Raw genomic sequence first — 20,618 nt, 5'->3', positions numbered from 1 at the left:
TAGAAATGTGATTGGTTGCTATGGAGAACCTCAGCTTTCTATTAGTCCTTGCTCTACACTACGAGGAACCTGCTGCTATAAGACACACGTGGTGGCGCGGAGCGTGGCGCCATGTCACAGACACTCCCCGAGGTCACGGACCTCAGTATTGTGTCATTACAGTGATATATACAGTATGGCTAACCACAGTGACACGTGACTGAGGAGGCGGAGCCGCACGGAGGCCTCGCCCCCACCTGCTCGGAGTTGTCCGCTCCGCTCCGCTTCCCGTACCATGGAGACGGAGGCCGGTGTGTGGGCGCTGCTGGAGCGGAGTGTGAGTACCCGGGACCGGTCATGTGATGTGAGGAGCGGAGGGGGGCAGCGCTTCGGGGGGAGCTGCTCCTGTGCACGGTCACCACACATCCGGCCACACGTCACGTGATTCTACATGGGGAAGGAGCCGGAATTACCATCATAGCAGCGTGTGCCCGGCACAGGTGCCCCTATATACCAGTCCTAAGAAGCCGGCACCAGTGTGTACCTGTCCTAGGAAGCCGGCACCAGTGTGTACCAGTCCTAGGGAGCCCTGCACCAGTGTGTACCTGTCCTAGGAAGCCGGCACCAGTGTGTACCAGGCCTAGGAAGCCTGCACCAGTGTGTACCAGTCCTAGGAAGCCGGCACCAGTGTGTACCAGTCCTAGGAAGCCGGCACCAGTGTGTACCAGTCCTAGGAAGCCGGCACCAGTGTGTACCAGTCCTAGGAAGCCGGCACCAGTGTGTACCAGTCCTAGGAAGCCGGCACCAGTGTGTACCAGTCCTAGGAAGCCGGCACCAGTGTGTACCAGTCCTAGGAAGCCGGCACCAGTGTGTACCAGTCCTAGGAAGCCGGCACCAGTGTGTACCAGTCCTAGGAAGCCGGCACCAGTGTGTACCAGTCCTAGGAAGCCGGCACCAGTGTGTACCAGTCCTAGGAAGCCGGCACCAGTGTGTACCAGTCCTAGGAAGCCGGCACCAGTGTGTACCAGTCCTAGGAAGCCGGCACCAGTGTGTACCAGTCCTAGGAAGCCGGCACCAGTGTGTACCAGTCCTAGGAAGCCGGCACCAGTGTGTACCAGTCCTAGGAAGCCGGCACCAGTGTGTACCAGTCCTAGGAAGCCTGCACCGGTGTGTACCAGGCCTAGGAAGCCTGCACCGGTGTGTGCCAGTCCTAGGAAGCCGGCACCGGTGTGTACCAGTCCTAGGAAGCCTGCACCGGTGTGTACCAGTCCTAGGAAGCCTGCACCGGTGTGTACCAGTCCTAGGAAGCCTGCACCGGTGTGTACCAGTCCTAGGAAGCCTGCACCGGTGTGTACCAGTCCTAGGAAGCCTGCACCGGTGTGTACCAGTCCTAGGAAGCCTGCACCGGTGTGTACCAGTCCTAGGAAGCCTGCACCGGTGTGTACCAGTCCTAGGAAGCCTGCACCGGTGTGTACCAGTCCTAGGAAGCCTGCACCGGTGTGTACCAGTCCTAGGAAGCCTTCACCATGGTGTACCAGTCCTAGGAAGCCTTCACCATGGTGTACCAGTCCTAGGAAGCCGGCACCAGTGTGTACCAGTCCTAGGAAGCCTGCACCAGTGTGCACCAGTCCTAGGAAGCCTGCACCAGTGTGTACCAGTCCTAGGAAGCCTGCACCAGTGTGTACCAGTCCTAGGAAGCCTGCACCAGTGTGTACCAGTCCTAGGAAGCCTGCACCAGTGTGTACCAGTCCTAGGAAGCCTGCACCAGTGTGTACCAGTCCTAGGAAGCCTGCACCAGTGTGTACCAGTCCTAGGAAGCCTGCACCAGTGTGTACCAGTCCTAAGGAGCCCTACACCAGTGTGTACCAGTCCTAAGGAGCCCTACACCAGTGTGTACCAGTCCTAGGAAGCCCTACACCAGTGTGTACCAATCCTAGGAAGCCGGCACCAGTGTGTACCAGTCCTAGGAAGCCGGCACCAGTGTGTACCAGTCCTAGGAAGCCGGCACCAGTGTGTACCAGTCCTAGGAAGCCGGCACCAGTGTGTACCAGTCCTAGGAAGCCGGCACCAGTGTGTACCAGTCCTAGGAAGCCGGCACCAGTGTGTACCAGTCCTAGGAAGCCGGCACCAGTGTGTACCAGTCCTAGGAAGCCGGCACCAGTGTGTACCAGTCCTAGGAAGCCGGCACCAGTGTGTACCAGTCCTAGGAAGCCGGCACCAGTGTGTACCAGTCCTAGGAAGCCGGCACCAGTGTGTACCAGTCCTAGGAAGCCGGCACCAGTGTGTACTAGTCCTAGGAAGCCTGCAGCAGTGTGTACCAGTCCTAGGAAGCCCTACACCGGTGTGTACCAGTCCTAGGAAGCCCTACACCGGTGTGTACCAGTCCTAGGAAGCCCTACACCGGTGTGCACCAGTCCTAGGAAGCCTGCACCGGTGTGCACCAGTCCTAGGAAGCCTGCACCTGTGTGCACCAGTCCTAGGAAGCCTGCACCGGTGTGCACCAGTCTTGGGTGCCCCTATATACCAGTCCTAGGTGCCCCGTACCAGTGTGTACCAGTCACACTTGCTTCTAGATCCTACAAATATTGTACCACACTAATTAGTAAAAAAAATATTTTATATTGGAAATATTATAACACATCATGTAGAGATCTACTGTGTACCGGGGAAGTGCAGGACCTGTAGGCAAAGATTGGGTGATGGTATAATAAAACCTCATACAATGGATATGAATTGCCGCTATGTGATATATACGTTCCCCAGCCCGGGTCGGTCAGTGCACATCTGCAGTCACATCTATCCTACATGACTATAGTCAGCACAGGACATTGTACAAACAGAAGCCGATGCCTGTGATGTCATCAGTGGTGACATGCGCCCATCCCCTGCAGCCTTACAGCATTGCACTCTGCTCTGGCCCCCTGGATATCGTGCTGCAGGTCGGCACACGGGAAATGCTTCGCAGTGTGACTGGTACGAGTGTGACTGGTACACACTGATGTGTGGCCTCGGTGTAGTCTCTGCGCCCACAACCTCATTTGCCGCTTGTTCACCCCGTGATTCTTGTACGTTGCGGCCTTCACTGTGATGCTTTTTCTTTCTTTCAGCCTATAGACTGGTCAGAGCCCTGGATCATTGGGCTGTTGGGTTTCCACCTACTTTGCTTCATATTGACCTGCGTATCCTTCAGATTCTACAAATTCCAGATCGCTCACTTCCTGTTTATGGGTAAGACGTCCCATAATGGCTTCTGGAAAGTGAATGTAGTATATCTCCAAGTGTCTCATGGGTGGAGTTGTAACTCCCGATCCCGGGATCAGCAGGGCCGAGGTTGAACGTCCAGCAGAGAATTGATCACCCTCCATTAAAGGGGTATTCTGATGACGGATATTAATGGCAGATCTATGTGATCCACAGGTTTTTGTTTTCAGAGATATCATCAACACATGTCCACAAAACTAATAATGGAAGTCACCTTAATGAAAACATTTCATAGTGTCTATCCCCATCCCAATGTAACCATAGTGCAGTGAAGAGAGGGGTATAAACCGGTAGTGACCACTGAATCGATGAATAAAAGTAGCACATTTATTATAGATCAAACAAATAGACAATACAGATTAAAAGGGAGGACCTCACACTCAAAGGGACACTAAATGGAAACACAACAAAATCCAAACATGTACATAGATAGCTAGATGCAGCAAACAAAGAGGCTCAAATAAGCAATACATGGTGACCAAATGAAAACTAAACAATGCTGCCATTATAGTGCCAGGACAAAGCAAAAATGTTATCTATTAGACGAGGTAGCAGTAATGTTGTCACTGAGTACGGTGTCCCTGGACTCCGACGTATGTTTCGTAACTTCCTCAGGGGGTGTCCTAGAAGCAGCTCTTCACACCATGAGAGATTTTTATTAATAAAATTAAAGTGGTTTTCTGGGTCTTTCACACTGACGACCCAAATCATCAATATCAGACCACTGAAGTCAGCTCTACCACTGATCCAGTGAATGGGAGCAAGCTGCAGTACCCTTCTGGGCCACATCACTGTGGAGCTGTCCTGTCTCCGGTGCACCAGGCCCCTTCTAGTCACCTGATTGTCCGGGATGTCAGGAGTCAAACCCCCTTCCCCAATTTGATATTTATGACTTCTAACGATTGTTCTGCAGTATCACGGTACTGGTAAAATAATTACACCTGAAATGTTCAGTGTTAAGCAGAGGTCTCCTTTTTGTAATTCCACTTTCTTATTCTTAGTGGTCCTGGTCAGTTCTGCTGAATACATCAATGAAGTGGCGGCTTTAAACTGGAAGTAAGTGATCGAATGTCTGCACTGGATGAAGAAATATATTAGTCACATTATAAAAAGTGATGTATCTCACTAATACAAGATAAAGTGTTCATGCCGGTTCTGATAACCCTTTCCTGACATCTGCGGCTGCTGCATCCAGGTGACGAATAAATGCAGAAGTGTTGCTGATGATTACAGTTCAGTTCTATGGAAGTTACAGAAAAGGACAAGTGAGATTATTCCATGAACCCCATAAAATTAAGTAGAGTAAGGTGCTGATGCCACCTTCCATTCACTCTGTCTGCAGTCGCCTTGTCAGGAGTCAATGTAACCCCTTAACGACCACGGGCAGTAATATTACGTCCTAGCAATCATAGTGTTTCTGACCGCGGTCTGATGCTGGCAGCTTGCCGCGATCGGCGCACATCTCAGCTGAATTTCACAGCTGAGATGTGTGCCTGCCAGGCATGAGCAGAATAGTTATCTGCGCGTGCCGTTTAACCCCGTAAAAGGCGCTGTCAATATGTGACAGCACCATTATAACGGCATCGGTGGTAAACATTTACTCACCGGCTGATACTGGAAGTCGCATGACGTGATCATGTGACATCCGGTGGTTGTCATGGTAGCACAGGTTCATGGGATGACTCCTGTAGCTCACTTGAACACAAAATTACGTTTTTTGGTCGCCACAAATTTTGTGCAAAATGCTATATCAGGCAATCAAAACGTAGTGTCTGCGCAAAAATGGTGCAGTTAAAAACGTGAGCCTGAGACGCAAAAAATAAGCAGTCACTGAGCCATAGATCCCGAAAAATGAAACTGCTACGGGTCACGGACTATGGCGTAAAACGTGCGCCACTTTTTTCGGTCAAACATCTGATTTTTTTTTTAACCCCTTATATAAAAGTAAACCTATGCATGTTTGGTGTCTACGAACTCGCACTGACCTGAGGCATCACACCCACACATCAGTTTTACCATATAGTGAACAAAGTGAATAAAATATCTCAAAAACAATAGTGCTATCGCACTTTTTTTTGCAGTTTTTCCGCATTTGGAATTTTTTTGCAGTTTTCCAGTACACTATATGGTAAAACCTATGGTTTCATTTAAAAGTACAGCTCGTTCCGCAAAAAATGAGCCCTCACGTGACCATATTGACTGAAAAATAAAAAAAGTTACGTCTCTCGGAAAAAGAATGACGAAAAAAAAAACGAAAGAGAAAAATCGGCCGGTCGTGAAGGGGGTAAAGAGTACTTGTCCCCTGTCGGGGGCTGACCTTTTTATTTAGGAAAACAGTGGGAAGCCACAGATTGGTGATTTTACTTAAAAAAAAAAAAAAACGGTGGTCAAATGTTAGGTCTGAACTTTCAGGTTGTGGGATCCTGGCAAATAGAGCGGAATCCCAAAACCCTCCGCAACCCCCCTCATGGTGAAAGTGTGTGATCTCTCACTTTGATCAAAGCCAGCTCTGCTGCATCCTCTACTAAAAAGGTTGCTGCTCAGTAAGGGATGTAGCAGAGTTGGTTAGTCCAGGGAGCGACAGCTTATGATTTTCACTGTTGGTGAGTCCATCGAGAATTGTGGGATCCCACTTTGCATGTACAGATCTCCCAGGCCAAAAGTTCAGGCTTGACTGTTGCTAGAAAGTTGGGTCCTTTACAGCACCATTTTTTTTTTTTATACATGTTATTTATTAAAATCACTAATTTGTGGTTGCTCGTTCTTTTCTTAAATTGAAAGTGCAGCCACAGGTTGGTTATAGGTCCACTTTAAAGGGAACCTGTCAGGTGCAATATGCACCCAGATCCGCGAGCAGGTCTGGGTGCATATTGCTAATCCCTGCCTGTCGATGTATACACTAGCATAGATAAAGGAACTTTACAAAAAGTATTTCTAAAGATCTTTTATCATATGCTAATGAGTGAGGGGACTGGTCCCCAGGTTAGTCAGCTCCATTAGCATGTTATTAGGCCCCTGTGAGTGTGCTAACATGCTAATGAATGTGCAGCGTCACAGGATGATCTCACTCACCTGTCTGCCACCATTGCGTCCGATGCTGGATTTTGGCTCAGTGCGCATGACCCTGGAGTTTGGGTCATGGGCACTACTTCAGTTTGAAGCCAGAACACGTACACCCGGCTTCATAATGCGCATGACCCAAACTCTGTGGTAATGCGCACGGAGCCGAAATTCCCCACTGGACACGATGGCAGCGGAGAGGTGAGTGAGATCATCCTGTGACGCGGTGTATTCATTAGCCGAGTAGCCAGTGGAACTAACGCCCAGGGGACTAGTCCCTGCACTCATTAGCATACGGTAAAAGATCTTTAGAGATACTTTTTTCTAAAGATACCTTTTATCTATGCTAGTGTATACAGGGACAGTTAGGCAGGGATTAGCAATATACACCCAGAACTGCTCGTGGTCCTGGGTGCATATTGCACCTGACAGGTTCCTTTTAAAGAAAATGCTGTTACATCCCGTCTGTGTCCTTAGCAATAGGCTAAGTGCTTAGGAGCAAGAAAAGCGCATTAGGGAGATACCATAATACATTTGAGTATAGATGAGGGTTGTGTGCTCACCAGATTTAGGTGTGTGTCACATAACAACTTTAGAGTATGTCCGCTGCTGCAGGTCACATGAGGGATGAAGCAGGAGAGTTGTACTAAATATCCGTGACTTTTATCTGCGCTGCTGAAAATAACTGGTAAAAAAGATGCCGGATACTCAAGATGATTTTTGCGCTTTTATTTTCTACGCGTTTCAAGGTATTCCAACCTCTTCATCAGAAAACAAAAACGCATTAGGTTGGAATACCTTAAAATGTGTAGAAAATAAACTGTAAGAATCATGTCATGTTTCCTGATTACTTTTCATCAGTTATTTTCAGCACCGCAGATAAGTCATGAATATTTCCTACAGCCCTTAGCAATAGGCTGTATTATTATATCCTGGGGATCAGGAGCGGCCCTTGAGGTATCCACACAGCAGCCTGGCTGTACTTGACAGAAGCCTTCAGTCTCTGAGCACACCTTCCCGACTCTTTTAGATAATTTCCAAAGAGCAAAATGGAGAGAGTTGAACGCATGCAGGGTCACGTCTCCCATTTGTTATCGATTAGGCCCTTAGTCATGTGGGTCAGGGAACCACCATAGGTGCAGATCCTAGAGGTGAAATCTGCACCAATTAAGCATTTATTGCAGATCCTGTGGATATGAAGGATGAGGATTTCCGTATATAGGCCATGACTACACAGCCACACCATGGTAATGTGGCAGCAGGAATAGGGTACACCAGTAATAATGGATTGTAGGTGTAGATCTGAGGAGTGCAGCAGAACTTAGGAGGATTTATCTTCTGTACTTAAAAAATGTGTATATTCCAGTAGATGGGTCATACATGCAATTGAAAAAGCATTTATAGCTCAGGCATGTGTTACTGCTTCGGTATCATTTTATTACTTTTGATTACATATGTTTCGGCCTATTCGGGCCCTTGTCAAGTAAGTTTCAAGGAGTAGGGCATATAGAATATCAAGTCATGAGCCTGTATGTGTTGTAGAGGATGGTGTCGGTGCGGATTTGGTGGTGCTGTGATTATCTATTTGAATATAAACATATATTCATTTGTTCTCCTGAGCACCAACTGATCCATGAGCTAGCATACTCTACTCAGGCTAGTTTCACACATCCGGCTTTTTGACGGATTCGGCGCACTCCAGTACAGTGTGATACAGTACAATGGCATTGTAACAACTTCCGGGTCACATGCTCCGGTCACATGACAGCATGTGACCGGAGCTTGTCGCGCTGCCATTGTACTGTATCACACTTTACTTGAGTGCACCTAATCCGACAAAAAGCCGGATGTGTGAAACTAGCCTTATACGAGTGCAGCAGAACAATAGCTCTGCCACCTTCCGATATTGCATTTCATCGCTCATAGTTGCCTTCTCACTTTCCTGCACTGATATATATACTTTTTTTCTTTTTAATCAGGTTGTACTCTAGGCAGCAGTACTTTGATTCGTCGGGGATGTTCATTTCTTTAACCTTTTCAGCTCCTTTGTTGTGTAATACTATTATAATTGTGGTAAGTACAATCGGTTATTTATTTTCAGTAATGCTGTCAGCTTAAAGGGGTTGTCCCACAAACAAAGTTCTTTTTAATCAATACATCTTGGAATATTAAGGGGAGAAAGTAATAAAAACAAAAACATTTATTACAATTACATTTAAATTACAGGATGGGATCACAAATTTCTTCGGCGCTCCATTGGGAGACCCAGACGATTGGGTGTATAGCTACTGCCTCCGGAGGCCACACAAAGCATTACACTAAAAAGTGTAAGGCCCCTCCCCTTCTGGCTATACACCCCCCGTGGGATCACGGGCTGCTCAGTTTTCAAGCTTTGTGCGAAGGAGGTCAGACATCCACGCATAGCTCCACTGTTTAGTCAGCAGCAGCTGCTGACTATGTCGGATGGAAGAAAAGAGGGCCCATACTAGGGCCCCCAGCATGCTCCCTTCTCACCCCACTTTGTGTCGGCGGTGTTTGTTAAGGTTGAGGTACCCATTGCGGGTACGGAGGCTGGAGCCCACATGCTGCTTTCCTTCCCCATCCCCCTGAGGGCTCTGGGGAAGTGGGATCTTACCGGCCTCCAGACTCTGAGGCCGGGCTCCATCCACAGACCCGGAGATCCTGCTGGATACGGAGCTGAGTACCGTCAGGGACAAGGCCCTGCAACATTCAGGTACTCTGTGTCCCCGTACAGACAGGCACAGACACACGCCAGAGTTGCTGGGTGTGCTAGTGCGCCGGGGACAGTAGCGCTGCGCGCCTTGGTCTTAGTCACTACAGCTTAGCTGAGTGACTTTCTGTGTTGGGAACTACCGCGCTGACCGCCCCTGGAGCGGCGGCGCGGCTGAGACTTGTAGTGCGCCGGGGACTCGCGCTGACCATGCTTTTACGACGGCAGCGCTCATAAATCTAGTCCCCGGCTTTTGCGGCCTAGCTCCGTTTCGTTCCCGCCCCCAACCCTGTCAATCACGGAAGGGGAGAGACGCTGTACAATCATTCAGCGCCGAGGGCTGGAGTCTTATTTACATACTCCAGCCCTCTCACTCGGCACAGTGGGACGCCAGTTTCCCGCTCTTGTCTGCAGCACGCCCACGGCCCGCCCCTCTTCACAGGACGCTGGCAGCCATTCCTGCATGCAGTCTGAGCTGGAGAACGGACATAGCCCTGGGAGACCCAGACAACGGATTCTGGCGACCACACACCCGCTGTTAAGCGGGCGGTAAGCAGCACAAAAGTGCTGACCCCACTAGTGCCGCAGTGTTATTTAGTGTACTTTTTGTCTGTACCTATATATTGCACTGTACGGTCGCTTCTTGGCTTATACCCCATTGCTCTGAGGAGACAACAGCATGTCATCCGCAAAAAGCAAGGGTACCAAGGCACAGGCTTTATATGCTGATTGTACCGCATGTGGGGCTGATCTACCGGCAGGTTCCACTGACCCCCATTGTGTGCAATGTTCGGTCCCTGTGCCACTTCGTCAGCCGGAGTCTATGGTGGTAGTGGCCCAGGCAGAGACGCCTGTGAACCCTGCCCCAGTGACGGGGACAGAGTTTGCAGTTTTTGCTGATAAGATGTCTGTGACTATGACAAAAATTCTTGAAACTTTGCAGTCCAGGCCGGTCACTCAGACCATGGACACTGTTGATGCAATGTTTCCCGGTCCCCCTCAGTTGGAACTAGTCCAGGCTACAAGGGGGTCTCAGGCATCACAGGCTGAAGGCTCTGACTCGGACGACAGTCCCAGGCAGCCTAAGCGAGCTCGCTGGGAAAGACCCTCGACGTCATCACACTGGTCAGGGTCTCAGCGAGAGGCTTCTCTGCAGGATGAGGCAGAGGTAGCTGATCAGGAGCCTAATTCTGAGACCGCTCTCAATCTGGATACTCCTGATGGTGACGCTATGGTAAATGATCTTATAGCGGCCATCAATAGACTGTTGGATATTTCTCCCCCAGCACCTTCAGCAGAGGAGGCAGCTGCACAGCAGGAGAAATTCCATTTCAGGTATCCCAAGCGTAAATTGAGTACTTTTCTGGACCACTCTGACTTCAGAGAAGCAGTCCAGAAACACCATACTTATCCAGACAAGCGTTTCGCCAAACGTCTTAAGGATACACGTTATCCCTTTCCCCCTGACGTGGTCAAACGCTGGACCCAGTGTCCAAAAGTGGACCCCCCAATCTCCAGGCTTGCGGCTAGGTCCATAGTTGCAGTGGAAGATGGGGCTTCACTAACAGATGCCAATGACAGACAGATGGACCTTTGGTTGAAATCTGTCTATGAAGCTATCGGCGCGTCGTTTGCTCCTGCATTCGCGGCCGTGTGGGCACTCCAAGCTATTTCAGCTGGTCTGGAGCAGGTGAACTCTCTCATACGTCCATCAGTGCCGCAAGTGGCGTCCTTAACCTCGCAAATGTCTGCGTTTGCGACTTACGCTATCAATGCGGTCCTAGACTCCACGAGCCGTACCTCAATGGCGTCCGCCAACTCTGTGGTTTTGCGCAGAGCCTTGTGGTTAAAGGAATGGAAAGCAGATTCTGCTTCCAAAAAATGCTTAACCAGTTTGCCATTATCTGGTGACAGACTGTTTGGTGAGCAATTGGCTGAAATTATTAAACAGTCCAAGGGTAAGGATTCTTCCTTACCCCAGCCCAGATCAAGCAAACCTCAACAGAGGAGAGGACAGTCGAGGTTTCGGTCCTTTCGAGGCTCGGGCAGGGCCCAATTCTCCTCGTCCAAGGGGACTCAGAAGGAGCAGAGGAGCTCAGATTCCTGGCGGGCTCACTCACGCCCAAAGAAAGCAACAGGAGGAACCGCTTCCAAGGCGGCTGCCTCATGACTTTCGGCCTCCTCCCTCCGCATCATCGGTCGGTGGCAGACTCTCCCGCTTTTGCGACATTTGGCTGCCACAGGTCAAGGACCGGTGGGTAATAGACGTTTTGTCTCACGGTTACAGGATAGAGTTCAGTTCTCGTCCTCCGCCTCGGTTCTTCAGAACTTCCCCACATCCCGACCGAACCGATGCCCTTCTGCAGGCGGTATGCTCTCTAAGGGCAGAAGGAGTGGTGATCCCTGTTCCTCTTCAGGAACGAGGTCAAGGTTTTTACTCCAATCTGTTTGTGGTGCCAAAAAAGGACGGCTCGTTCCGTCCTGTTCTGGACCTAAAACTGCTCAACAAGCACGTAAAAACCAGGCGGTTCCGGATGGAATCCCTCCGCTCCGTCATTGCCTCAATGTCTCAAGGAGATTTTGTAGCATCAATAGACATCAAAGATGCTTATCTCCACGTGCCGATTGCTCCAGAGCACCAGCGTTTTCTACGCTTCGTGATAGCAGACAACCATCTTCAGTTCGTAGCTCTGCCCTTCGGTCTGGCGACAGCCCCACGGGTTTTTACCAAGGTCATGGCAGCAGTGGTAGCAGTCTTGCACTCTCAGGGACACTCGGTGATCCCTTACTTAGACGATCTGCTTGTCAAGGCACCCTCTCAAGAGGCATGCCAACACAGCCTAAACGTTGCGCTGGAGACTCTCCAGACTTTTGGGTGGATCATCAACTTTTCAAAGTCAAACCTGTCACCGACACAATCACTGACATACCTTGGCATGGAGTTTCATACTCTCTCAGCGGTAGTGAAGCTTCCGCTGGACAAGCAGCGGTCACTACAGACAGGGGTGCAGTTTCTCCTTCAAGGTCAATCGCACCCCTTAAGACGCCTCATGCACTTCCTGGGGAAGATGGTGGCAGCAATGGAAGCAGTCCCGTTTGCCCAGTTTCATCTGCGCCCACTTCAATGGGACATTCTCCGCCAATGGGACGGGAGGTCGACGTCCTTAGACAAGAAAGTCCTCCTCTCCCAGACGGCCAAGGACTCGCTTCAGTGGTGGCTTCTTCCCACCTCATTGTCACAGGGAAGGTCCTTCCTACCCCCTTCCTGGGAGGTGGTCACGACAGACGCGAGTCTGTCAGGGTGGGGAGCAGTTTTTCTCCACCACAGGGCTCAGGGTACGTGGACTCAGCAGGAGTCCACTCTTCAGATCAATGTTCTGGAAATCAGGGCAGTGTATCTGGCCCTACTGGCCTTCCAACAGTGGCTGGAAGGAAAGCAGATCCGAATTCAGTCGGACAACTCAACAGCGGTGGCATACATCAACCACCAAGGCGGGACACGCAGTCGGCAAGCCTTCCAGGAAGTCCGGCGGATTCTGCTGTGGGTGGAAGCCACGGCCTCCACCATATCCGCAGTTCACATCCCGGGCGTAGAAAACTGGGAAGCAGACTTTCTCAGTCGCCAGGGTATGGATGCAGGGGAATGGTCCCTTCACCCGGACGTATTTCAGGAAATCTGTCGTCGCTGGGGAATGCCGGACGTCGACCTAATGGCGTCTCGGCACAACAACAAGGTTCCGGCCTTCATGGCGCGGTCTCGCGATCAAAGAGCTCTGGCGGCAGACGCCTTAGTGCAGGATTGGTCGCAGTTCCAGCTGCCCTATGTGTTTCCACCTCTGGCACTCTTGCCCAGAGTGCTACGCAAGATCAGGTCCGATTGCCGCCGCGTCATACTCGTCGCCCCAGACTGGCCGAGAAGGTCGTGGTACCCGGATCTGTGGCATCTCACGGTCGGACAACCGTGGGCGCTGCCAGATCGACCAGACTTGCTGTCACAAGGGCCGTTTTTCCATCTGAATTCCTCGGCCCTGAACCTGACTGTGTGGCCATTGAGTCCTGGATCCTAGCGTCTTCAGGATTATCTCAAGGTGTTGTTGCCACCATGAGACAAGCTAGGAAGCCCACGTCTGCTAAGATCTACCACAGAACGTGGAAGATTTTCTTATCCTGGTGCTCTGCTCAGGGAGTGTCCCCCTGGCCATTTGCATTGCCTGCGTTTCTTTCCTTCCTGCAGTCTGGGTTGGAAAAAGGTTTGTCGCTCGGCTCCCTTAAAGGGCAAGTCTCAGCGCTATCTGTATTTTTTCAAAAGCGGCTAGCACGACTTCCTCAGGTACGCACGTTCCTGCAGGGGGTTCGTCACATCGTCCCTCCGTACAAACGGCCGTTAGACCCATGGGATCTGAACAGGGTACTAGTTGCTCTCCAGAAGCCGCCCTTCGAGCCTCTGAGGGATGTTTCACTTTCTCGACTCTCACAGAAAGTGGCCTTTTTAGTAGCGGTCACGTCTCTTCGGAGGGTGTCCGAACTGGCGGCGCTGTCATCTAAAGCTCCCTTCCTGGTGTTTCACCAGGACAAGGTAGTGCTGCGCCCGATCCCGGAGTTTCTCCCTAAGGTGGTATCCTCCTTTCATCTCAATCAGGATATTTCCTTACCTTCTCTTTGTACTCATCCAGTTCATCGGTATGAGAAGGATTTACATTTGTTAGATCTGGTGAGAGCACTCAGAATCTACATTTCCCGCACGGCGCCCCTGCGCCGCTCGGACGCACTCTTTGTCATTGTCGCTGGTCAGCGCAAAGGGTTGCAGGCTTCCAAATCCACCCTGGCTCGATGGATCAAGGAACCAATCCTTGAAGCCTACCGTTCTGCCGGGCTTCCGGTTCCTTCAGGGCTGAAGGCCCATTCTACCAGAGCCGTGGGTGCGTCCTGGGCATTACGACACCAGGCTACGGCTCAACAGGTGTGCCAGGCAGCTACCTGGTCGAGTCTGCACACTTTCACCAAACATTATCAGGTGCATACCTATGCTTCGGCGGACGCCAGCCTAGGTAGAAGAGTCCTACAGGCGGCGGTTGCCTCCTCGTAGGGAAGGGCTGTTTTTGCAGCTCTAACATGAGGTATTAATTTACCCACCCAGGGACTGCTTTTGGACGTCCCAATCGTCTGGGTCTCCCAATGGAGCGCCGAAGAAGAAGGGAATTTTGTTACTTACCGTAAATTCCTTTTCTTCTAGCTCCAATTGGGAGACCCAGCACCCGCCCTGTTTCCTTCGGGATTTTTGGTTTTTTCGGGTACACATGTTGTTCATGTTGAACGGTTTTCAGTTCTCCGATGTTCTTCGGATTGAATTTGTTTAAACCAGTTATTGGCTTTCCTCCTTCTTGCTTTGGCACTAAAACTGAGCAGCCCGTGATCCCACGGGGGGTGTATAGCCAGAAGGGGAGGGGCCTTACACTTTTTAGTGTAATGCTTTGTGTGGCCTCCGGAGGCAGTAGCTATACACCCAATCGTCTGGGTCTCCCAATTGGAGCTAGAAGAAAAGGAATTTACGGTAAGTAACAAAATTCCCTTCTTTCTTTGAGTAAATACTTTGTAAAAACAGGCAGGAAATGCTTTACCTCACAGAAAGAATCAGCTATGATCCTGTGCTGTAATGTCTTTTTTTTTTTTCCTCCCCTGCCCAGGAGATGTGGTATGATCAGACCATGTGCCGGTACGGTCAGACACAACCATTACACAGTTCATAGCTGGGACACATATATAAGATTATCTCAGCACAGGGACATTTTTTTAAACACATCCAATTGTGGAAATTATTATTCCAAGAATTTGTTGATTAGAATCAACTTTTAAATGACCTTTGTTATTGAGAAAACCCCTTTTAAGTTTGACAGTTCTGCGGTATCCACAGGATAGGAGATGACTTTCTGATCGCTGTGTCTCCAACCACCGTGGCTCTCGCTTATTCAGAGGCTCTGACGAGCGCCGGCTGAATGGAGCAGAGGCTGATAATGCACACTGCCTCTCCATTCATTCTAATAGGAGCACTGAAGATCAGCTTATCAATCTCAAACGCTCCTATTAAGAACGAATGGTGAGGTTGTAGACATGATCAACTTCCGCACCGATCAGCCGGGACCATGTGGACCATGGCAGTCGGTCCTCTAGCGATTGGAAAGCTAACCATTATCCTGTGAATGGGAGGGGGATACTTTTTAATATTGACAACACACCTTTAAATTAGCACTCTGGTAATGTAATTTTTAATACTTATCCCCATAGCCATAGTTATTATGTGTGCAGTGCATGTATTTAAACTACTTAAAGGGATTGTCCAGTCTCCTGATAAAAGTCTGCAGTCACATAGAGTGATTGAGACTCACTAAAAGATTGGACAATCCCTTTTCCGATTGCTGCCTTCGCCCTTTCCCAGCATTGTTGGGGACCTTTTTCCATAACATAATCGCAGTTCTGACTAGCCATCTCACACAGGGTCTCTTGTGTGGCCCGGAAATCAGTTTCTCAATCCGTGTCTATGAGGCACTCATCACGGCAATCATAGGATCACACCCAGAAAACAAATTGCTGTCCACACAGTGTGAGAGCCGCCAAACCGGCAGTAACGTGGAGCAGAGGAGGATCGGTGCAGCACAGGGAACGGAAGACCTGAGCCATTGCAAAGTATTTTCATATATATAGTCGTTCTTGAATATTTGTGTCTGAATATTCTATGTTTAACCTAAAATTACATCAGATTTCTTACACAAGCCTGAAAAGTAGATAGAACCAGATCACAGAAATAACTCCAAAATATTAGAATTTGTCATATTTTAAACTAGCAAAATTACCGACTATCACGTCAGTGACTGGTAACAGTATGTGAACCTTTTGCTTTCAGTCTCTGGTGTGGCCCCTTGTGCAGCACTAACTACATCTAAATGTTTCCAGCAATTGTTGATTAGTCCTGCACATCGACTTTTAGGTCATTCCTCCTTAAAAAAAACATCTTCACCTCTGTTGTGTTGGTGGGTTTTCCCCCATAAACTGCTCCCTTTAGGTCCCTCCACAATATTTCTATAGTATTAAGTTAAGGATTTTTGTAATTTTGTAGATTGACTTGTGTCCTATGATTCATTTCTTGCTGCATGATCCAATGTTCTCTTAAGATACAGCTCGTGGTATAATTTTGGTAGCCTCCCTCTTCTGAGAGGAAGTGGACTTGAACTCTAGTGCCACCTATTAGAAGTAGCAGTCCTAAACATCATTATCAAACCTTTAACAAGCTTTGCCATATAACTCAGGATAAAAGCCAAACCTCATTCTTAACTTGCAGACACTGTGTTACGGAGTATTGCACCTCCTCAGCGCAATACATGAGATCTGATTTTGCTGTGTAAGAGACTTCTGTGGATCTAAGGGGTACTTTGCACACTACGACATCGCAGGTGCGATGTCGGTGGGGTCAAATCGAAAGTGACGCACATCTGGCGTCGCTGTCGACATCGTAGTGTGTAAATCGTTTTTTATACAATTAACGAGCGCAAAAGCATCGAAATCGTATCATCGGTGTAGCGCCGGTCATTTCCATCATTTCGGAGGGACCAATGTTACGATGTTGTTCTTCGTTCCTACGGCAGCACACATCGCTGTGCGTGAAGCCGCAGGAGCGAGGAACATCTCCTTACCTGCGTCCCGGCTGCAATGAGGAAGGAAGGAGGTGGGCGGGATGTTTACGTCCCACTCATCTTCGCCCCTCCGCTTCTATTGGCCGCCTGCCATGTGACGCCGGCGCTACCCGCCCCCTTAGGAAGAAGACGGGTCGCCAGCCAGAGCGACATCGCAGGGCAGGTAAGTGCATGTGAAGCTGCCGTAGCGATAATGTTCGCTACGGCAGCTATCACAAGATATCGCATGTGCGACGGGGGCGGGGACTATCGCGCTCGGCATCGCAGCAATCGGCTTGCGATGTCGTAGTGTGCAAAGTACCCCTAAGGGTTAACATTTCTCCTTCTGGAGAGTGACCTGCCAGTGTAAGGAGACTTTATAAGCCATGCGATGCTCCTCTGGGAAGTTAAATATTTCCAGGAAAAGCATTGCATGACTTATGTCTCCTCACACGGGCATGTTACTTTCCACAAGAAGAAACGTTACTCCTTATTCCCTGGTATAATGCATTGTAACAACAATGATAGCAAGTCGTCTAGGCCCAGATGCAGCATAACAGGTCCAAACCAATTTATCGTGTAAAAGTGTTTTTCTTCGGCGCTCCATTGGGAGACCCAGACGATTGGGTGTATAGCACTGCCTCCGGAGGCCACACAAAGCAATTACACTAAAAAGTGTAAGGCCCCTCCCCTTCAGGCTATACACCCCCAGTGGGATCACTGGCTCACCAGTTTTCTGCTTTGTGCGAAGGAGGTCAGACATCCACGCATAGCTCCACTGTTTAGTCAGCAGTAGCTGCTGACTATGTCGGATGGAAGAAAAGAGGGCCCATATGGGGCCCCCAGCATGCTCCCTTCTTACCCCACTTGTGGTTTGTAAGGTTGAGGTACCCATTGCGGGTACGGAGGCTGGAGCCCACATGCTGTTTTCCTTCCCCATCCCCCTGAGGGGCTCTGCGGAAGTGGGATCTTACCGGCCCCCAAGCCCTGAGGCCGGGCTCCATCCACAGACCCATTGAACCTGCTGGATACGGAGCTGGGTACCGTTCAGGGACAAGGCCCTGCAACTTTCAGGTACTCTGTGTCCCCGTACAGACAGGCACACACACGCCAGACTTGCTGGGTGTGTTAGTGCGCCGGGGACAGTGGCGTTGCACGCTGGGTTTGAGTCACAGCAGTTGGGCTGGGTGACTTCAGGTGATGGGAACTACCGCGCCGGCCACTCTTGGAGCGGCGGCGCGGATGGGACTTGTAGTGCGCCGGGGACTTAGCGCCGACCGCGCTTTTACGGCGGCGGCGCTTATAACTTTAGCCCCCGGCTTCTGCGGCCTAGCTCCGCTTCGTTCCCGCCCCCTCCCTGTCAATCAGGGAAAGGGAGAGACGCTGTGTAATCATCAGCGCCGAGGGCTGGAGCCTTATTTACATGCTCCAGCCCTCTCACTAGGCACAGTGGGACGCAGGTTTCCCGCTTTTAGTCTGAGCACGCCCAGGGCCCGCCCCCCCCTCCACAGGACGCCGGCAGCCATTCCTTACATGCAGTCTGGCTGGAGGACGGACACAGGCTCTGGGAGACCCAGACTAGGGATTTCTGGCGACCACACACCCGCGTTTGGCGGGCGGTAAGCAGCACAGTAGTGCTGGCCCCACTAGTGCCACAGTGTTGTATTGTATTTCTGTATCAGTTATATATATACATATATATTGCACTGTTCGGTCGCTTCTTGGCTGTATACCCTAGATTGCTCTGAGGAGACAACAACATGTCATCCACAAAACGCAAGGGTGCCAAGACAAGGGCTGCATACACTGCTTGTACAGCATGTGGGGCTAATCTACCAGCAGGCTCCAACGACTCTCATTGTGTGCAATGTTCAGTCCCAGTGGCACTTCGTCAGCCAGAGCCTATGGTGGTGGTAGCCTAGGCAGAGTCGCCTGTGAACCCTGCCCCGGTGACGGGGACAGAATTTGCAGTTTTTGCTGATAAAATGTCTGTGACTATGACAAAAATCCTGGAAACCTTGCAGTCCAGGCCAGTTGCTCAGACCATGGACACTGCTGTGTCTATGTTCCCCGGCCCCCCTCAGTTGGAATTAATCCGTAATTCAAGGGGGTCCCAGGCATCACAGGCTGAGGGCTCTGACTCCGATGACAGTCCCAGTCCGCCTAAGCGAGCCCGCTGGGAGAGACCCTCCACGTCATCACACGGGTCAGGGTCTCAGAGAGAAGGGTCTCTAGATGATGAGACAGAGGTGGGTGATCAGGAGTCTTGTCCTGACGCCGCACTCAATTTGGATACGCCTGATGGTGACGCCATGGTAAATGACCTTATAGCGGCCATCAATAGGCTGTTGGATATTTCTCCCCCAGCCCCTTCAGCAGAGGAGGCAGCTGCCCAGCAGGAGAAATTCCATTTCCTGTATCCCAAGCGTAAATTGAGTACTTTTCTGGACCACTCTGACTTCAGAGAATCCATCCAGAAACACAATACTTATCCGGACAAGCGTTTTTCTAAACGCCTTAAGGATACACGTTATCCCTTTCCCCCTGACGTGGTCAAACGCTGGACCCAGTGTCCAAAAGTGGACCCTCCAATATCCAGGCTTGCAGCTAGATCCATAGTTGCAGTGGAGGATGGGGCTTCACTTAAAGATGCCAATGACAGACAGATGGACCTTTGGTTGAAATCTGTCTATGAAGCTATCGGCGCGTCGTTTGCTCCAGCATTCGCGGCCGTGTGGGCGCTCCAAGCTATTTCAGCTGGTCTGGCACAGGTGGACTCTTTCATACGTCCAGCAGTGCCGCAAGTGGCGTCCTTAACTACGCAAATGTCTGCGTTTGCGACCTACGCTATCAATGCGGTACTGGACTCTACGAGCCGTACCTCAATGGCATCTGCCAACTCTGTAGTTTTGCGCAGGGCCTTGTGGTTAAAAGAATGGAAAGCAGATTCTGCTTCTAAAAAATGTTTAACCAGCTTGCCATTATCTGGAGACAGACTGTTTGGTGAGCAATTGGCGGAAATCATTAAACAGTCCAAGGGTAAGGATTCTTCCTTACCCCAGCCCAGATCAAGCAAACCTCAACAGAGGAAGTGGCAGTCTAAGTTTCGGTCCTTTCGAGGCTCGGGCAAGCCCCAATTCTCCTCGTCGAAAGGGACTCAGAAGGAGCAAAGGAGCTCAGATTCCTGGCGGGCTCACTCACGCCCCAAAAAAGCAACCGGAGGTGCCGCTTCCAAGGCGGCTGCCTCATGACTTTCGGCCGCCTCCCTCCGCATCCTCGGTCGGTGGCAGGCTCTCCCGCTTTTGCGACATTTGGCTGCCACAGGTCAAAGACCGGTGGGTAACAGACATTTTGTCTCACGGGTACAGGATAGAGTTCAGTTCTCGTCCTCCGCCTCGGTTCTTCAGAACTTCCCCACATCCCGACCGAGCAGATGCCCTTCTGCAGGCGGTGCATTCTCTAAGAGCAGAGGGAGTGGTGGTCCCTGTTCCTCTTCGGGAACAAGGACAAGGTTTTTACTCCAATCTCTTTGTGGTGCCAAAAAAGGACGGCTCATTCCGTCCCGTTCTGGACCTAAAACTGCTCAACAAGCATGTGAACGCCTCCGCTCAGTCATTGCCTCAATGTCTCAAGGAGATTTCCTAGCATCAATAGACATCAAGGATGCTTATCTCCACGTGCCGATTGCTACAGAGCACCAACGCTTTCTACGCTTCGTGATAGGAGACGAACACTTTCAGTTCGTAGCCCTGCCATTTGGTCTGGCGACAGCCCCACGGGTGTTCACCAAGGTCATGGCGGCAGTGGTAGCAGTCTTGCACTCTCAGGGACACTCTGTGATCCCTTACTTGGACGATCTACTTGTCAAGGCACCCTCTCAAGAGGCATGCCAACTCAGCCTGAATGTTGCACTGGAGACTCTC

General features: G+C 50.4%; 1 protein-coding gene and 1 long non-coding RNA gene across 2 annotated transcripts in view; one reads left to right on the top strand and one right to left on the bottom strand.

The window, feature by feature from the left end:
* The window catches only part of LOC142295644 (uncharacterized), a 48,879-nt gene that overhangs the window by 19,634 nt on the left and 8,627 nt on the right, over positions 1-20,618 (bottom strand). The window lies entirely within an intron of this gene.
* The window catches only part of TMEM18 (transmembrane protein 18), a 37,420-nt gene continuing 16,929 nt past the window's right edge, over positions 128-20,618 (top strand). The window contains exons 1-4 of the mRNA XM_075338739.1: positions 128-316; positions 3,087-3,207; positions 4,242-4,296; positions 8,280-8,373. Coding sequence (XP_075194854.1) covers positions 275-316; positions 3,087-3,207; positions 4,242-4,296; positions 8,280-8,373 — 312 coding nt within the window. The 5' untranslated portion in view covers positions 128-274. The remainder of the gene's footprint in view (positions 317-3,086; positions 3,208-4,241; positions 4,297-8,279; positions 8,374-20,618) is intronic.

The sequence above is a fragment of the Anomaloglossus baeobatrachus genome, chromosome 3 (assembly GCF_048569485.1).
Source record: "Anomaloglossus baeobatrachus isolate aAnoBae1 chromosome 3, aAnoBae1.hap1, whole genome shotgun sequence".
Classification (NCBI taxonomy): domain Eukaryota; kingdom Metazoa; phylum Chordata; class Amphibia; order Anura; family Aromobatidae; genus Anomaloglossus; species Anomaloglossus baeobatrachus.
Note: the sequence above shows the minus strand (reverse complement) of the source record. Positions and strands in the feature narration are given on the sequence as shown.